This window comes from Heterodontus francisci, chromosome 17 (assembly GCF_036365525.1).
Source record: "Heterodontus francisci isolate sHetFra1 chromosome 17, sHetFra1.hap1, whole genome shotgun sequence".
Lineage (NCBI taxonomy): Eukaryota > Metazoa > Chordata > Chondrichthyes > Heterodontiformes > Heterodontidae > Heterodontus > Heterodontus francisci.
In genome coordinates, this window is record NC_090387.1 from 77,533,350 (window position 1) to 77,551,761 (window position 18,412).

An 18,412-nucleotide genomic window follows, 5' to 3' on the forward strand; every position below is an offset into this window, starting at 1 on the left:
GCGCAGAAGGAGGCCATTTGGCCCATTGTGTCTGCACCCGCTCTCCAAACAAGCAATTCACTTAGTGCCATTCCCCTGGCTTCAACCTGGTTCTCAATTGTACTGCTGGTTCAGTTATGAAATGGGGTAAATGCAGCAACAACCTGCATTTCTGTTGTGCCTTTACCATAGTATTGTGGCCAAAGGCGCTTAATCAAACAAAAATTGATACTGAGCCAAAGAAGGAGACATTTGAATGGATGACTAAAATCTTGGTCAAAGAGATAGGTTTTAAGACGGGTTTTAAAGGAGGAGAGAGATGGTGAGGTGGAGGTTTTTGAGGAATAGAACTCCAGAGCCCCAACACTCTCAGGTCAGCTATAGCAAATAAGAACATTAAAAAAAACACAGGGGAAAAGAAAAAGGCCATTCAACCCATCAACTTCACTCCTTTCAAAGATGAAACACAATCAACCATAAGCTGAATCCCACTGGAGGTCTCTTTGAGGCGAGTCAAAGAGCGATAAAGGTCGATTTATTGCACTTTCCCATTGAGAGGGGGCGACAATCAGGAAGACATTAGGCGCTGGCCCATCTTCCCTCGCAGACACGCTCCTTGACTGACATGCGCATTGCGCTGCGGAGGGACAGGGAAATGACCGTTGCTCGAAGCGCATGCGTGGGAAAGAGCGCCGGATTTAAACGGAAGGAGTGGCGGTTGGATTTGTAAGTGGGTGAGGGTTGAGGTGGAAAACGTCACTGGGTCTGAGGCTGTGGTTCGTTCACCCGGATCCGAGGTAGGTGGACGCGCGATACGGCCGGTAGGTAAGTGTTTGTTGGGCTCTGGCCTGGTCTCTGTGTAATCGGCGGTCCAGCTTCACTCTGGCCAGACCTTCCTGTTCAATGGAGCTGGCCTAGGAACAGGGAGGCTGCACCGGCTGTAACAATCCCACATCCTGAGCTTTATCTCCTTTCCTCTTAACTCCTGCTCTGTAAGCTTCGCAATCTCAGTTTATTCATTTCCTTCATTTGCAATAATTTGGTTCGAAATTGTCAGTTTTTAAGATGGATTGTGTTGCCTTTTCAGAGCTACATTCTGGGGGGAAAGAACGTCTTGTCACCTTTAAAGACAGACTTTGTGTTTAAGTGAAGAATGTAACAGGATTCTAAGTGAATCATTTCCCCACCCCAATGAAACCCGTAACTCGTAATAAAACGTCCTAAGACTTCTACAGGAGCGTTATAAACCACGTTGGACGATATTAAGGTAGTCGGCCAAAAACTTAGTCAAAGAGGGAAAATAAAGACTTCAGCCTCTAATCGGATCGCTGCTTAAGAATTTCACAGTTGGGATGGAATTTGTTGAGTGGAAATTTGCCAGGTCACACCCAGTTTAGAAATTCATACAGGATCATGGAATGTGTTAGCTGCTGAATGGTATCAGGGACAGTTTAAAATAAAAAGCTTGGTCGCTGTCATTACCACCTATTATGCGTAGCAGCTCATCTCCAGAAATTAGTGTCTTTAGTTTAAAAAAAAATTTGCTCATGCTGTCGAGTGTCACTTTTAAGTCAGACCAACAGTACAATTCCAAGTGGATTATGACTAGATGAGTCTACTCATTTCTGCCCATCCTGCTCCAATTTTCTTATGAATAAAGGGACTCTAGGTTGACAGCATTCTTTTTGAACCTGCATAATTGGTTAATTGTTGAGCCATTGCAGCTGCGCTTGATCCTGTAGTCTAACTTCTATATATGCATTTTGAGCAGATAGATTAAATGAATGGGGATCCTGGACATTCCACCATTTTTCTTTCCTCAACAGCAGTCCAATAGAAAACCTTTGTCTCTTCCTGCTGCAATCAGCTAACTCAGCAAATATCAATGAGTCTGGGACATATCAGCTGGATGTGGTTGGCAATGCTGCTTCTGAGATGAAAGTTGAGAAATTCCACTCTAAGACATTAAAGGTCTTGTGCTATGTAGAAATGACTCTGACCACAATTCCTCCCTTGCACAAGATGTGGGATTGGAAGTGGGAGTAATATATTATCATGGGATTACTTAATGGACAGAAAATCAGGAATATAAATTGGGAAATAATGGAGGCGTGTAAGATGGGCACTACAATTATCATGGGTGATTTTAATTTGCATATAGACTGGACAAATCAAATTGGCAAGGGTAGCATGGAAGATGAATTTGTAGAACGTCTCAGGGATTGTTACTTAGAGCAACATGTTGCAGAACCTACCAGCGGACAGGCTATTTTAGATTTGGTATTGTGTGATGAGGTAGGATTAATAAGAGATCTCATAGTTAAGGATCCTTTAGGAGAAAGCGATCATAACATGGTAGAATTTCAAATTCAGTTTGAGGGTGAGCAACTCGGGTCTCAAACCAGTGTCTTCAACTTAAACAAGGACAAGGTATGAAGAAAGAGTTGTCGAAAGCAGGCTGGGAAAATAGACTACAGGGGAAGTCAGTGGATGAGCAGTGGCAGACTTTTAAGCAGATATTTCATAACACTCAGCAAACATTTATTCCAATCAGAAGGAAGGACTCTAAGAGAATGATGAACCACCCGTGGATAACAAAGGAAGTTTAAGGAGAGTATCAAATCAAAAACAAAGGCATACAATGTGGCGAAAACGAGTGGTATGACAGAGGATTGGGAAGTTTTTAGAAACCAGTAGCGGATGACTAAAAAACTAATAGAGGGAGAAAATTGAGAGTAGATTGGCAAGAAATATAAAAACAAACAGTAAGAGCTAGAGCTTCTATGGGTATATTAAAAGGAAGAGAGTAGCTAAAGTAAGTGTGAGGCCCTTAAGAGGATGAGAATGGGGAATTAATAACAGGGAAATGGCAGATAAATTAAACCAATATTTTGCATCAGTCTTCACGGTGGAGGACACTATAAGCATCCCAACAATAATAGATGTACAAGGTGTAAATGGGAGGGAGGAACTTGTAACAATCTCTATCACGAGGGAAAAGGTGCTGGGCAAACTGGGACAAAAGGCAGACAAGTCGCCAGGACCTGACTGCCTGTACCCAAAGGTTTTAAAAGAAGTGGCTGCAGCGATAGTGGATGCATTGGTCATAATACACCAAAACTCACTGGATTCCGGTAGGGTACCAGCGGATTGGAAAATCGCTAATGTGACACCCCTATTCAAGAAAGGAGGGAGGCAGAAAGCAGGAAACTATAGACCAGTTAGCTTAACATCAGTCATTGGGAAAATGCTTGAGTCGATTATTAAGGAAGAAATAGGACATTTAGAAAAACATAATGCAATCAAACAGCGTCAACATGGTTTTATGAAAAGGAAATCATGTTTGACAAATTTGTTAGAGTTCTTTGAGGATATAACAAGCAGAGTGGATAAAGGTGAACCAGTAGATGTTGTATTTGGATTTTCAGAAGGCATTTGATAAGGTGCTACATAAAAGGTTAATGCACAAAATAGGAGCTCAGGGTATTGGGGGTATGTGTTGGCACGAATTGAGGATTGGCTAACACACTGAAGGCAGCGAGTTGGGATTAATGGGTCTTTTTCAGGTTGGAAAGCCGTAACTAGTGGGGTGCCACAAGGATCGGTTCTAGGGCCTCAGCTATCTACTATCTACATTAATGACTTGGAGGAAGGGACAGAGTGTAATGTATCCAAATTTGCTGATACAAAAATAGATGGGAAGGCATGTTGTGATGAGGACACAAAGAATCTGCAAAGGGATATAGAAAGGTTAAGTGAGTGGGCAAAAACTTGGCAGATGGTGTTCAATGTGGGAAAGTGTGAGGTCGTCCACTTTGGTAGGAAGAATAAAAAGGCAGATTATTATTTTAATGGAGAAAGACTACAAAATACTGCAGTACAGAGGGATCTGGGTGTTCTTGTACATGAAACACAAAAGGTTAGCATGCAGGTGTAGCAAGTAATTAGGAAGGCAAATGGAATTTTGGCCTTCATTGCTAGGGGGTTGGAGTTTAAAAATAGGGAAGTCTTGTTACTGCTGTACAGGGTGTTGGTGAGGCCACACCTGGAGTATTGCTTACAGTTTTGGTCCCCATATTTAAGAAAGGATATACTAGCATTGGAGGCAGTTCAGAAAAGGTTCACTAGCTGATTCCTGGGATGAAGGGGCTGTCTTATCAAGAACGGCTAAACATGTTGGGCCTTTATTCATTGGAGTTTAGAAGAATGAGAGGTGATCTTATTGAAACATATAAGATTTTAAGGGGGCTCGACAGGGTAGATATTGAGAAGGTGTTTCCACTAGTGGGGGTTTCTCGAACTAGGGAACATAATTACAGGATAAGATGGCACACATTTAAAACTGAGATGCGAAGGAATTTCTTCTGAGGGTGGTGAATCTCTGGAATTCTGTGCCTCAGTTGTGGAGGCTAGGTCACTAAATGTATTTAAGGAGGAGGTAGATAGATTTTTGAAATCTCGGAGTCGCGGGTTAGGCAGAGCAGGCCCGAAAGGGAAGTTGAGGACTGGGATAGATCAACCATGATCTTCTTGAATGGCAGGGCAGGCTTGAGGGGCTGAATGGCCTACTCCTGCTCTTATTTCTTATGTTCTTATGCAACAGGATGATAGGTTGTAACGAGTAAAGTACTACAAAGATCAGTGCTGGGGCCTCAGCTATTTACAGTTTATCAGTGACTTAAATGAAGTAACTGAGTGTGATGCCACCAATCATGGATACAATACTTTTCCTCCTATCTAAGTTGTGAGGAGGACGCTAACTGCAAAGGGACATCGACTGCATTACAGCCACGTAGTGAGATTGGGTTGTTCCCATTGTTCAACTCCAGCAAGTATCTTTCGTTATTAAGGTTTAACCCCTTTGTGTTTTGTCAAATAAACGCCAGTTTTCTTGTAGGTTTCAAACAGAAAATCAATTATTTATTGATCAATATGCCTTATCCTGAAATTATTGCAACCGCATCTGTCCACTCACTCACTTGCGCGCACACAATGAGACAGAGGAAGAGGGGCAAGTGACTGTGGGGCTAGGTTTCGGGGGGTTGGTGTCACAGTAAACCTGTTGAATTGTCTTCGAAGTCAAGTTGTTGGTTGCAGGCCTGAGGTGTTTGTAGGTTTCTCTCTCTTGACTGCTTTTTAAGGTGCAGATGTGTTACATCTCGCCTCTTGAAGATGGGTATTTTCTTTACAGTAATCGACAATGGCCTAGGATATCTAAAGTAGGTAAAATGGTAAAGCAGAACTTTTTAAAAAAGAAACTAGTAAATATTGGTATACAGAGGGATTTGGGCCTCCTTGTACGTGAATCTCTGTTAACTTGCAGGTATAGCAAGCAATTAGGAAGGCAAAGGGTATGTTGGGCCTTATTTAAAGGGTTTTGGAGTATCAGTAAGTAAGTCTTGCTGCAATTATATAGGTCCTTGGTGAGACCACACCTATAGTACTATGTGCAGTTTTGATCACCTTACTGAAGGAAGGATGTACTTCCCTTGGATGGAGTCCAACAAAGATACACTATTGATTCTGGGATGAGGAGAGATTGACTAATATAATGCACCTATATTCTCGGGTGCATATTTAAACAAGAGGTGATCTCATTGAAATGTATAAAAAGTCATAGGGTAGATGCTAGAGGTTGTTTGCCTCATGCTGGAAAGTCTAGAACCAGGGGTCCTGGTCTCAGGACAATGGGCTGACGTTTAGGACCAGGATGAGAAATTGTTTTCATTTAGGATTGTGAATCTTTGGAATTCTCTAGCCCAGAGGGCTGTGAATGCTTAGTTGATGAGTGTATGCAAGACTAAAATGGACAGATTTTTGGACACTAAAGGAATCCAGGGACAGGACAGGAAAGTGGAGCTGAGGTTGAAGATTGGCCATGATATTGAATGACAATTAGGCCACTAGAGCCTGCTCCAGTTCTTCTGTTCTACTCAGCACTTAATATTTAACTAGTTATTTGTCCTTTCTTTTTGGGATCTTGCTGTGTTTGCAGAACTAATTAGTTGTTGTGACGTGCTTGGAATGGTTCTGAGACATGATGGGTTCATTGAGGTCTGTTGTGTTCATAACTACAGTGTTTGCTGCCAAAGGTCCCACTTGTGTAAATGTGCTTGTTAGTGCCTCAATGCTGTCGTAAGCAATTGGAAAATTAAGAACTACCACAGGGGTGGGCAAATCTATTGGCCTGAGGGCCACATCTGGTTATGGAAATTAGATGGCAGGCCATAAATGCTCAAGAAACGAACAATTCGTGTTCAAACAGGGCTAACACAATTTTGTTTTAAAATCAACACTCTTGCAATGTTGAATAATGCATTGCCTGCAACAGCCTTGCCCCACATCACATATCTTTAACACCTGTAAACAAAAGTTTAGTTTAGAGATACAGCACTGAAACAGGCCCTTCGACCCACCGAGTCTGTGCCGACCATCAACCACCCATTTATACTAATCCTACACTAATTCCATATTCCTACCACATTCCCACCTGTCCCTATATTTCCCTACCACCTACCTATACTAGGGGCAATTGCTAATGGCCAATTTACCTATCAACCTGCAAGTCTTTGGCATGTGGGAGGAAACCGGAGCACCCGGAGGAAACCCACGCAGACACAGGGAGAACTTGCAAACTCCACACAGGCAGTACCCAGAATTGAACCCGGGTCGCTGGAGCTGTGAGGCTGCGGTGCTAACCACTGCGCCACTGTGCCGCCCCAAAGTCTTAAAAAATCTAAAATTCTAGTTTTTAAATGCCTGAACTTATCTTTCTACGGCTTGCTGGCAGTCGGGCCTGTGAGATTGCTGGTGACTCCAGGCAATCTGGGAGGGTTGGCAACTTCACTCCAAAAGTTAGCAACAATTTCCTGCAAAACAAAAGCCATGCACCGCGGCTGCTGCTGGAAATAAACGAAACCGCATATAATTTGTAGCAGACAATATTGAGTGAGGAAAATCTGCAATAGACTTTTTGTTTAACAGCGGCGTTCACTCACATCTTTCTACTCCCATCCCCACGGGCGTTTCCTGCCCGAATCCACTTCACTGTCCTCTGAATTTAATTCAATGATTTTTCTCCAAAATAAGAAACTCCTGAGGGAGCATCCAAGCTGCTGTGTGTGTGTGTGTGATAAGTATACAAAGAATTTTTATACAAGTACAAAGTATACAAGAATTTTCAAAAAGAAATTCAAACATACAACTCTGACATAAATTAGTTCCCCTTTAAGAGTTGGAACTCCATTTAAAAATGCATTCTAGGTCACAAGACACGGGTTGAGAGATCCAGGAATGAAGACACAGGCCAGCTATGCTGTTTGTGCAGTGTAAGGATGAGTGTGCTGTAGGTATATATACTTAGAGGTGCAGAGCAAGGCTAATGTACTTAATGAGTACATTGTATGAGTACTAAGGAGATGGAGGTTGACAAAATATCAGTAGAAGCAGAGAGAGTAGAGGCAATGGATAGGATAAAAATTGAGAAGGGGGATGGCTATGCTTAGGGTAGATAAGTCACTAGTCCAGACGGCTTGCATCCCAGGTTGCTAAAGGAAGTGGGGATGGAGATGGTGGAAGGGCTTTCCATAATCTTCCAATCTTCCCTGGATACGGGGAATGCCAGAGGATTGGAGAGTGGCAAATGTGACGCCCTTATTCAAGAAAGGGTGTAGGGACAGTCCTAGCAACTACAGGCCAGTTAGTTTAACATCAGTGGTGGGTAAGGTTTTAGAAACTATAATCAGGGAAAATATCAATGGACAGTTGGAGAGGTTCAAGTTAATTAAGGATAGTCAGCATAGATTTGTAAAAGGCAGGTTATATTTGACTAATCTAATTTCTTGATGAAGGGAATGTGGATGTTGTTGTCTATATGGATTTTAAGAAAGCATTTGATAAGGAACCACATAAAAGGCTGGTTAACAAAATTGAGGCTCGTGGAATGAGGGTCAGCATCAATCTGGATAAAAAATTGGCTTGAGGATCGCAAACACCGAATCATGGTAAATGGTTGCTTTTCAGACTGGAGGACGGCAGACAGTGGTGTTCCCCAACGGTCAGCGCTGGGACCATTTTTGTTTTTATTTTTGCTATATATAAGTGACTTGGATCTTCGAATACAGAGTACAATCTCAATTTGCTGATGACACCAAACTTGGCAGTGCAGCAAACTGTAAGGATGATGTGAACTGCCTGCAACAGGACAGGCTAGCAGAATGGGCAGAGGTGTGGCAGGTGGAATTTAATACTGACCGATGTATAGTGATGCATTTTGGCAGAAGGAATGGGGAGAGGCAATATATACTTAATGGTACAGTTCGAGTGTGCAGGAACAGAGGGACCTGGAGGTGCATGTGCAGCAATCTTTCAAGACACATTGAGGGAATGGTTAGTAAAGCATATGGGTTCTTGGACTTCATGAATAGAGGCATAGAGTACAAAAACCGAGAAGTTATGTTGAACCTTTATAAAGTTCTGGTTCGGCCCCAACTGGAGTATTATGTCCAGTTCTGATCACCACACTTCAGGAAGGATGTGAGGGGCCTTGAGGATTCAGAGGAGATTTACCAGAATAGTTCCCGGGAATCAGGATTTTAGTTACAAGATTAAGTTGGCAAAGCTGGGTTTGTTCTCCTTAGAACAAAGGAGATTGAGGGGAGATTTAATAGAGGTGTACAAGATTATGACCAGCTTAGAGATGGGTTAGACAAGGAAAAGCTGTTCCCATTACCAAATGGTACAAGGACTTGGGGACACAGATTGAAGGTTTTGGGAAAAAGAGGGAATATGAGGAAGCACTTTTTTTATGGAGCGGGTGGTAATGACCTGGAACTCCCAGCTTCTACCACCCTTGTGGGCAGTGACGATTAATGACTTCAGGAGGAAGTTGGATGGCCACCAGAGAGAGAGAGACTTGCAGAGCTACGGGGATCGAGCTGGGGAGTGGGTCTAACAGCATAGCTCCGTGCAGAACTGGCATGGGCCGAATGGCTGCCTCCTATGCTGTAAATGACGATTCCCGAAATGGACACAACCTCACCCACACGCATACACGAGAATAGAGTGGAAAAGGGTAAGTGATTTAGAGGGAGGTAGTTATTCAAAGTTCACTGTAAACTTGCTGAATCTTCTAAGAAGGACAGTCTTTTAAAGGTGCAAGCCTGGTTGTTTAGAGTCTTGAACTTGTTGGGGTGTTTTATATTTCTGCTGGTTAAGATTTCAGTCTGGAGTTGGTGGTCGCTTCCAGTTCTCTGCAGCAAGTTGATGTGTAGAATTAACAGCAGGGCTTCATTGTGCTGGTCCAATCTCTCAGCCTTTGGCTGGGCTGCTGTCTGTGATGTCTTGTCTTGAACTTCCCTCTCTCTCCAGAGGATTACCTTTTTAAGGTCAAAATCCATCACGTTAAAGCTTGTTCATTTACATGCACCCTTCTCCCCTGGTGTGACCACAGAATGAACCAGGATGTGGAATCCATAGCTATCTATTGCTGTTTGGATGGGTACCATTCTGTTATGATGTGGTTACTTCACAGCTCTCCATCCTGGTTTTGTTGTAAGCCGTTCATCCTGGGGTGAGGGTGGGGTGGGGGAACCAGATGGTGGTTAAGACAATCACCTCCTTTGTCTCAGAACAAACCCATTCAATTCAGGAATGTCTTGGTGATTTCAGGATGGGTTTATTCGGACACCTCTTAGTCTGGAATGTATCCTTTTTTGTCATTTCAAGACAGGCAGTTTTTGAATGCGCAGGTCAGGTCATCTGACCTTTAGCCATCTTTACCGCACATTGTCCACATTTTCTTTTTAACAGGAAAAGCCAATTTCAAAGCGTTCACATTGGATTGGATAAAGTTTATATCTTAAAAGTTCGGAATATGATCTTTGGGTATAACTATTATGTAATTATTGTTCCTTTGCTTACCTGCCTGTATCATGAACCTATTGACTATCATTAAGTTTATCTAAAGGGATTCCAGTTGTGCACATTTGTGAATAAACATCTGTTTAGAACCTGTGCTCTTGAATTTTGATACTAATCTTGAAGGTGTGAGCTATGCTAGTTCCAACTAGAATCCACATTTGCCTTGCTTGCTGTTTTGGACACCAAATCACCATAGCAGTGTCCTTTTTCCCAGCTCTATTTGGAAAGCAGCCTGCAACTTACTTTTGCATCCTGTTCAAATTGCTTGAGAGTCGCCTAGAATCACTTGGATGTGAACATAATACAGTGCATGATCACTTTTTCAGGCCTTCCTTCTGTCTTAGGTCACAGAGAGCACGTTGTGTCCAAAAGAAAGAGGATACGAAAAAATGTCTCTTCACAGTGTAGAAGCAATGCTGCGCAGCCCTTTGAAACGTCTGAGACAGCAGCGTGCAGACAGTGATGGAGATAGCAGCGGTAAGTTGGAATGTTTAAACTGCATGCAGTTCTGCCCTGAGTGCTCCCATTAACTGCTTCTGAGTTGTAAAAATTGGATGGAGAGAATCTTCTGGTTTCTTTTTTAATCCCCCACTTGCACAGGGTAGTATTTGTTTTCCTTTCCTCTGACATACTGGGTCAGATTGTTGTCCAGAATCCAAAATTGGTTGAATTATGAAACATCTGGCATGCACACAAGTGGTAGTTTGGCATTTTGCCCCATCTTAGCTCAAAAAAAAATGTTGCAGGCATCTATGTCCAACATGTTTGTGAAATTCTTCCCGGTTACCTGGGGTTTTTAAAGTCGTCTCACTATATTTATCCTTAATTCTTCCTCTGTTCATTAAGATTTACCTGTCTGTAGAAACTCACTTTGCCCCAGCGCTGAAGGCCTGCTTGGGTCCTTCCAATTTTTTTTCCTGTGCCCGTCCCGACCATCAATTAACTTACCTTCTGTTTTTCACTTTGTTCCGTACCTGCACAAGCTTAATATAACTGTAGCAAAGCCACCTTTAAAGTACAAGAAGTAAGTTAACATTAAAGTCACTTACCTGAGGCGCTGATAGAGTGTGTCCGATCCAGCCCGACCTGAGCCCGAATGCCGGACCTGGAAGTGTGACCGACCCTGACACATATCGGGTCCTGTCGGGTTCGGGTCGGATAGCTGGCCTTTGCCCAGAGCTGCAATCCATAGCCTTGAAATCCAAAACTTGCCCTTTGTTGCTATTTGTCGAGTCGCATAATGCACACGAATATAAAAAAAGACAGATGCAAATTGACAAGCTTTTCCATTACCTTTGTCATGTTGCACCTAAGCACCTGTGTAATCTCCAGCACAGTACAAAAGAACATTTTTTTTACAAAAAAAAGCCTAGTCCACTGGAAGGGAAATTGAACTTTGGGAATTTTCTTTCCAGTCCTGAAGTGATCAAAAAGATGCTTCGGGGACGAGGTACGTTTTGTACAGAGACATCAACCTCTTCCAGGAATCCATCCCCTCTCTTTTGAATGCTTGCGCTGCACAAGCTGGCATCTTTATTCCAAAGGTCTGCAACCCTCCAAGCAGGAAAACCTCTTGACACCTACACTAATTCCATGCTTACATAACTTCTAAATATGTCCCCTAATTCTCCATAACCTATCCACATGGACACAGTTTAGTCTTTTTGTTATCATTTCAAATTAGATAGCTCAGAAGTCCATGGTGTTCTGAAGTAGTAGGGCAAATGAAATCAGGCCAATTATTGCCCCAACAGTCTACTCTCAATTAGCAAAGTGAAGATGATAGCATCAACAGTGCTATCAAGCAGCACTGACTCGCCAATGTCACTTTGAACAGTGTACTAGGCTTAAACATCTTGAGCTGCTTCATTGTAGACCTTCCCTAAGGTTGGAAGTAGGGATGTTCACTGAATGCAGTCTTCAATTCCATTCACAACTCCTTGGTTAATGAAGCAGTCCGTGTCTGTGTGTGCAGCAACTCTTGGACAGCATTCAGACGTTAACTAATAAATGGTAAGTAACATTCATGCCAAACAAGTGTCAGGCAATGACCTTTTCCAACAAGCAAATCTTGGAACTCCTGGCCTAGCAGCACCTTCACTACATAGATTGCAGCAGTTCAAGAGGGTGGTTCACCACTATCTTCTGGAGGGCAATTAAGGATGGGCAATAAATGCTGGCCTTGCCAGTGATGCCCACACCCCATGAATAAAAATCAAATGTCATAGTATTTATTATAGATCTCATGATCCAACTTGAATAAATCAGAAGGATATGGAAGTACAGAAGATGTAACACTTGTGGTACAGATTACCCAATGTGATCTAGACCAGCTGTGTTTATCATATTATTTGTGTGGTTGTATCATTGTAGTCTACCGTTTGACATTACTCATTTTCACAAGCTGCTTCATTCAGTCAGATTAACTCTTCCAAACTAGTGCGCTTGACCTCTTGCTATTTTAACAAATTGTATTCTTGATAGTTGACTAGAGTGGACAAAATATGTATCCATTTTAAAAGGGGTATTGCTGCTAAAGAGATTACCTGTTGTTAGTATACCAGTGCTCTGTTAATGGAATTTTAATTTCCAGAACTGCCACTAGACACTCTAAAGAGGCAGAAATGTTCTTCCTTGGATGAAGAAATGGAAAACGTAAATCCTGGGGGATCTGTTTTTACTTCCAAGAAGTTCCGAGTCTACGAACAAGAGATCAAACCAGACACTCCTGTGGTTCCATCAGTGAAATCAAGGCTTCGGAGCCTGGCTGAACAGAGGAAAGCTTGGAATTCTGATGGTATGACTTGTGCCATGCTGCAAAAATAAGCCATGCTTTCTTACAAGGTGTACAATATTTTTAGTATGATGCAAGTTGTTTCCAATTTCCTCTTCATGGTGCGACCAGTTGCTAGGTATAGCTTTGCAGGCACCAGTAACCCTCTGGTACCTTGCCTAATTGTGGTAGTGGCTAACCATTTTTTCCCCCTGAGGCCTGTTGCACCTTGCAGTTGTCGCAGCTGAGATGCACTGATGCCGTAGAAACTAGAAGTTCGTGGTTTTTGTGGATCCATGCTGGATCATTGATATATCTGTTGAAGGGAACCACCTTTTGTCACTGTTTAATCGTGTGTGATGTGCACTTGCTTAACTTGTGCTTCCTAAAGTTTGCTTCTGTTTTATTGTACACAACTGTCCCATTCTCAAGAATTTGTAAACACTTTTTGAGTGAGCCAAATATGGGAATGTAAACTCAAACTTTTAATGGCAATCTGTTACTGTGGCATTCAATCTCTGTCTACCGTTTAAAAACCATTCAAAATAGCCTTTTTGTAGTTTGTGCATAAAATAGCATGTAAACTATAGGCAGAAGTTAAAATCCTGAGATTAATGCGCATGATCTGGCAAAGGAAATTATTTTGATTTGGAGATGACTTGTTTACAAGAGCTAAGTGGGGAGCTGATGGCCAATAACTGAGAACACTTACTAATAACTAATGGACTGTCTCTTTAGAACTTTCTACTGATGTGCAGATATCTTCAGGCTTGAAAAACAGACCGGTCTCTCCAGCAGAGGCAACCAACTTTTGGAAGGATGAACTAACCAGACCTCCTATTAGGAAGGTACTTAAATCTGTCCTCAATTTGGCGTTTTCTCGTGATATATAAATATTCAATGCCACTATCCTAAATGACAAGATGATATTGTCTAAATTGTCTTGTTTATAGCATCACAATGCTGGATGTTGACTTGAATGATTCCTGCACCTTTCCTATTGTAATTGGTCCTTTTTGTCCTATGTAGAGAAAACTATATATAATGGGCTGATCATGTGCAAATCAGGTTGCTGCACCTATCGTATGTTTAACTTTTTAACCAATGCCTGATTTGCTCCATTTTCTACTGACACCCTATATACACCAAAAATGAATGGGAGCAGGAGGCTTGACTGCAGTGATCAACAAATGTAAAGAAAATTCAATGATGAAGCTACAAAGCTAGATTGTACGTAACAGCTGTGTGGGAATGTTATTGCTACTTTGAGTGTGAAGCATCTATATGTCTTTATATTATGCTCCTCCCAGCCAGATGTTACACACTGCCTAAGACTTGGTGTTCCAGTTGTTCTGCCAAAATTGGTATAATGTTCTAAATCAGCACTTAGTACTGAGAGAGATTAGCACACCATCTTTTCATCATCTGGGGCCTGTGTTCAAATCATCCAAAGTCTGGCTTTAAAGGCTGTTGTGACATTAACTGGACGTATCAATAATGTAACGCTAGACACTAAATCTAATCATCCTGGATAAAAAATGTAAACATTTTAATTGCTAACCATTTTTTCCTAATCTTAATTTGAGCCCTATCATGCAACCCTCCTCCCCCAAAATGAATTTTCAAAAGTTCCATCACCAGTATCTTATTTTAAATCATTCCCAGCACTTGCAAAACTGCCATTATTGCCCATCTCTATCAACCCTGATAGTTGGACATTTTATTGAACTCCTTTTTATATTGTGGTACTTTGGTGCAGCTGAGTGACTTGCCAGGGTGGTTGAGTCAAACATTAGTACAAGAATGGAGTCACGCAAAGGTGACAGACCTCATACTCTAAAGAACATTAATGAACCAGATGGGTTTTCGACGATCAGACAGCTTCTTGGTCACTCTTACTGAGCTTTTTATTCCCTTTTTTTGATAAAAGTTCTCAGACTGCTATGGTGAGTTTTTAATTTGTATAATCTAGATTAATCCAGGCATCTGGATTTGTCATCCTGTAACACAACTCTATACAGCTGTATCCATGTAGTAATCAGAATCTTTATTTTCTTGCATGTATGAGACAGATGTATCTCGACGAACCAATTGAAAAAGTTCAATATTTAAATCACTTTGGCAGCAGTAATTTGCGACTTTTGAGAGCATTTCTCCTACTCTGCCCTGCTTGTTGTTGCTCACCAACCGTTCCAGTGAATCGAACCTCATTCGTCCCCAATTCCGCCAAGTCCCACAATCTGTCATTGCTGTAATGCCAAATGAGAGGACTTTCCACCCCCTTTCTAGCCTATACTGCCAACTCCAGCTACATCAGTACAGTACTGTATTATGGGCTGAAGCTATGTATACCAGCAAGATCCCAGCATCAATCCTTGGTCTATAAATAGGGACACGCGTTTCATTTGGGAGACTGAGCAAATGGATGAAATTTAACTTAAAGCTCCAATTCTTGATTGTCCAGTAGCCCCGACTGGAAAATGTTGATGTCAAGGGATTAAGATCAGGTGGGAATCCTCATTTATTTGAATAGACAGGATTCCCATATAATTGCTAACCACTTGATGGATACTGAAGAGCTGTACCTCATTCCTGAGGGAAGAGGGATGATCCCAATAAGTTGAATTATTTCCAAGTAAAGAAGATTTTATATGAAACACATTTTTTTGGCAGGTGTGTGCTGGGGTTGACTTAGAGGAGAGTTGTGATACTTATTTGTTTTTCTTTAGCTTGTTCTAATCTTTGTAAAACAACTGACTTTTGTACCACTTGCATGTCCCATTAGCATCACCTAAGTTGGATCATTGGCAAGTGATCAACATTTATTAACTAAATTTTGACTTTTTTTTCTGCTGAAGCAAATCCGAAAGGAGACTGAAGAGAAGGCCACCATAAGTTGTACAAAAGTGAAAACTACAAAGATCTCAAGTAAGTGTAATCTGTATTAGTCTTCAATTCCAATGTGGTCGTGGTGTGCTTATAATTAGTAAATGTATCAAAAGTACTCTGGTGTGATTAGGTCACTTCCTGAAACTATTTCAAGTTAGCTGTTGGCATGTGAATGCTAACATGCATCCTGGAGTGTGCAGCAGGTTTTCAACACATTAAAATTGGAACAAAAGATTTCAAAAGTGGGGCAAAGGTCCAACTTTTATAATTAACTTCCTTCCTATGGTACTGCACGTGAGTGGATGAAGCATCACTTCTTGTGACTTTGTTTTTGTTTCTGCTTGTCTTGCATTGTGTACACAAGGGACAAAAAGAATGATTCTAAGATCTGAGTCTCTAACTCCATTCCTTCGTCTCAGTATCTCCTTTTTTGCTTTGTCTGCTCTCCTGTTTTTTTTCCCCGTTGTGCTTTTCCTTTTTGTTGCCTTCAAAACCTTATTTTGGAAATGTGCTCTGCACTATAGGCTTGGATCTTTACAGCGTTTATGATTTTTGTAACGAATCAGAGTTATACAGCACAGAAACAGGCCCTTCGGCCCATTGTGTCCGTGCCGTCCATCAAGCACCGATCTATTCTAATCCCATTTTCCAGCACTTGGCCCGTAGCCTTGTATGCTTTGGCATTTTCAAGTGCTCATCTAAATACTTAAACGTTGTGAGGATTCCTGCCTCTACCACCCCTTTTAGGCAGTGTGTTCCAGATTCCAACCACCCTCTGCGTGAACATTTTTTCCCCTCTAAACCTCCTGCCCCATACCTTTTAAATCTATGCCCCCTGGTTATTGACACCCCTGCTAAGGGAAAAGTTTTTCTTCCTATCTATGCCCCTCAATCAGGTTTCCCCCCCACCCACCAGCCTTCTCTGCTTGAAAGAAAACAACCCTAGCCTATCGAGTGTCTATTCATAGCTGAAATACTCCCGCCCAGGCAACATCCTAGTGTATATATGATTTAGGTTTTGCACCTTCAGTTGGATAAATTGTATTGGAGATCTAATTAAAAATTCAGATTTTTAAATCTGAAAAAACTGACCATAGGAATTAATCGATGGGAAGGTCCTATCTGAACTGGGTATGCTGGATTATTTTTTGATTTACATAAATCATTATGACATTGAAGGCAATTCCACTAGGAGCCATACTGGCACTGTGCTTTTTTTTTTGCCATTAATATTGCCAACCAACAATGGAAACGAATGTTACATTTGCTGAAACATTGTCTGTGTAATACACTTTTCTGAACCAGGAAAAAGTTGCAAACAACTAAGTAATGCTGCTAAAACAGAATTTGAAACATTGTAGTTGACATTTGGATACATTTCATATTTTGAATGTATGACTGACTTGCTAAGTAATTTATAGAAACACTGCCTGCCCTGTCAGTTTCTTTTGGGCGGGGGGAAGAGGAGGAACCCCTTGCTAAAGGTGAACAGGACGTTTGGTGGGCTGTATGGGTGGATACTGCAGTCTGGTCCCTCAGGTGGGCTGGGGTCAAGGAGACTGGTTATGTTATGAGCACAAGAATTGTTCTGTTGTTCACAAGGAACAATAATCAATAGAGTGACTGTTGTGACCAGGTGAGAAAGGGGTCTCCGGGTTCCCCTTCAGTCTTCACTGCTCTTACAGTAACAGGGTTTAATTTTAAACACTGTTTTTAGTTCCCCTTGGTGAATCCTTGTTCACTGCTTTCCAATCGTAAGGCAAATAAATCAGCCAAATGGGTTTTCTTTTTCTTAAAGAAAAAAGGTTCAACTTTATTAAACTTAAACTCTAATTCGGTTAATGCCTACAGATACACAATGCGCCCATGCTAGCATGCATATGCGATACTTGCAGCTAGAGACGGAAAAGAGAAGAAATAAAGTGGAAAAGTTTGAGGCAATATCCGAAGATGGTTTTAGTTACTGTTCTTTGAGCTCGCCATAGAGTCCTTGGTTGTAGATAGGTCTTGCTATCTGTTAGGGTCCAGTATTATTCTTAAACCATGTTCGATGTAAGAGACTTCGCTCTCTTGGTTCATGTGTCTTCAGTGGGTCCAGAGGCTTGTGAGAAAGAGATGGGCACAGACTGGAAAGGTCCTCTCCGTCCAGGAGTGAACAGTCTCTCTCTGTTCAAAAACGGTCTGTGCACAATTCAAAACCTCCCAAGTTGGCCAGCAGGTTAGTCACGTGACCAACTGATGTAACCACCTTTTGTTTGTGGATTCTGTTATCCTAGCAGTTCCTGGAATGTCTCTTGCACACAATACCTGGTGATCAAAGTCCATTTTAGGTTAAGTGGATAAGGGAATTAACCTCTCTTGTCCCTATTGGTATGCAATGTCTTCCAGCCAAGTGGCTGGTAGCCCTTGTAACAGGCCTTCTTCCCAGCAACCATTTGAACTTTAATGTCCATATGGCAAAATTTATATGCCTCATTCTTGGCAGGTGGGGATCCAGCATGATAGTGACAAAATGCATCAATTAAAGGTAATGAGATAAAAACAAGGAGGAAAACTCATCTTTTCAATGTAGATTACGCCACTTTGTACACCTCGGTCATTCCCAGATAAGCAATGAGCTCTGGTTGAAGATGTCATGCTTCCTTCTTGCAGTTTAGCATCACCACTGGTTTTAAGATATCCATCTGAAATTTACGTAGAATGTGTAAATTTGTTCTTTTGGGTAATTCCAATGCTGTGTGTAAAATGTCTTGGCTAGGTATCTGTAGATCAGCTTGCTTTGATGTGATAACCAAGCCAACTTGCTTTTTGCTGAAAATTGGACAGAATTATCAGTGATCCGAAAAAGTT

The 18,412-nt window shown here is 41.7% G+C and overlaps 1 protein-coding gene across 10 annotated transcripts in view; it reads left to right on the top strand.

Moving 5' to 3' along the window:
• Window positions 1–630: 630 nt before the first annotated feature.
• The window catches only part of LOC137379085 (anillin-like), a 94,069-nt gene continuing 76,287 nt past the window's right edge, over window positions 631–18,412 (top strand). For 4 of the 10 annotated variants that reach the window (XM_068049730.1, XM_068049737.1, XM_068049739.1 and 1 more), the window contains exons 1-5: window positions 631–804; window positions 10,245–10,377; window positions 12,494–12,697; window positions 13,412–13,521; window positions 15,532–15,601. In XM_068049730.1, the coding sequence (XP_067905831.1) occupies window positions 10,290–10,377; window positions 12,494–12,697; window positions 13,412–13,521; window positions 15,532–15,601 (472 nt within the window). In that variant the 5' untranslated portion in view covers window positions 631–804; window positions 10,245–10,289. Of the gene's footprint in view, window positions 805–10,226; window positions 10,378–12,493; window positions 12,698–13,411; window positions 13,522–15,531; window positions 15,602–18,412 lie in introns of all 10 variants that reach the window. The other 6 variants (XM_068049733.1, XM_068049734.1, XM_068049732.1 and 3 more) reach the window with 6 other exon arrangements.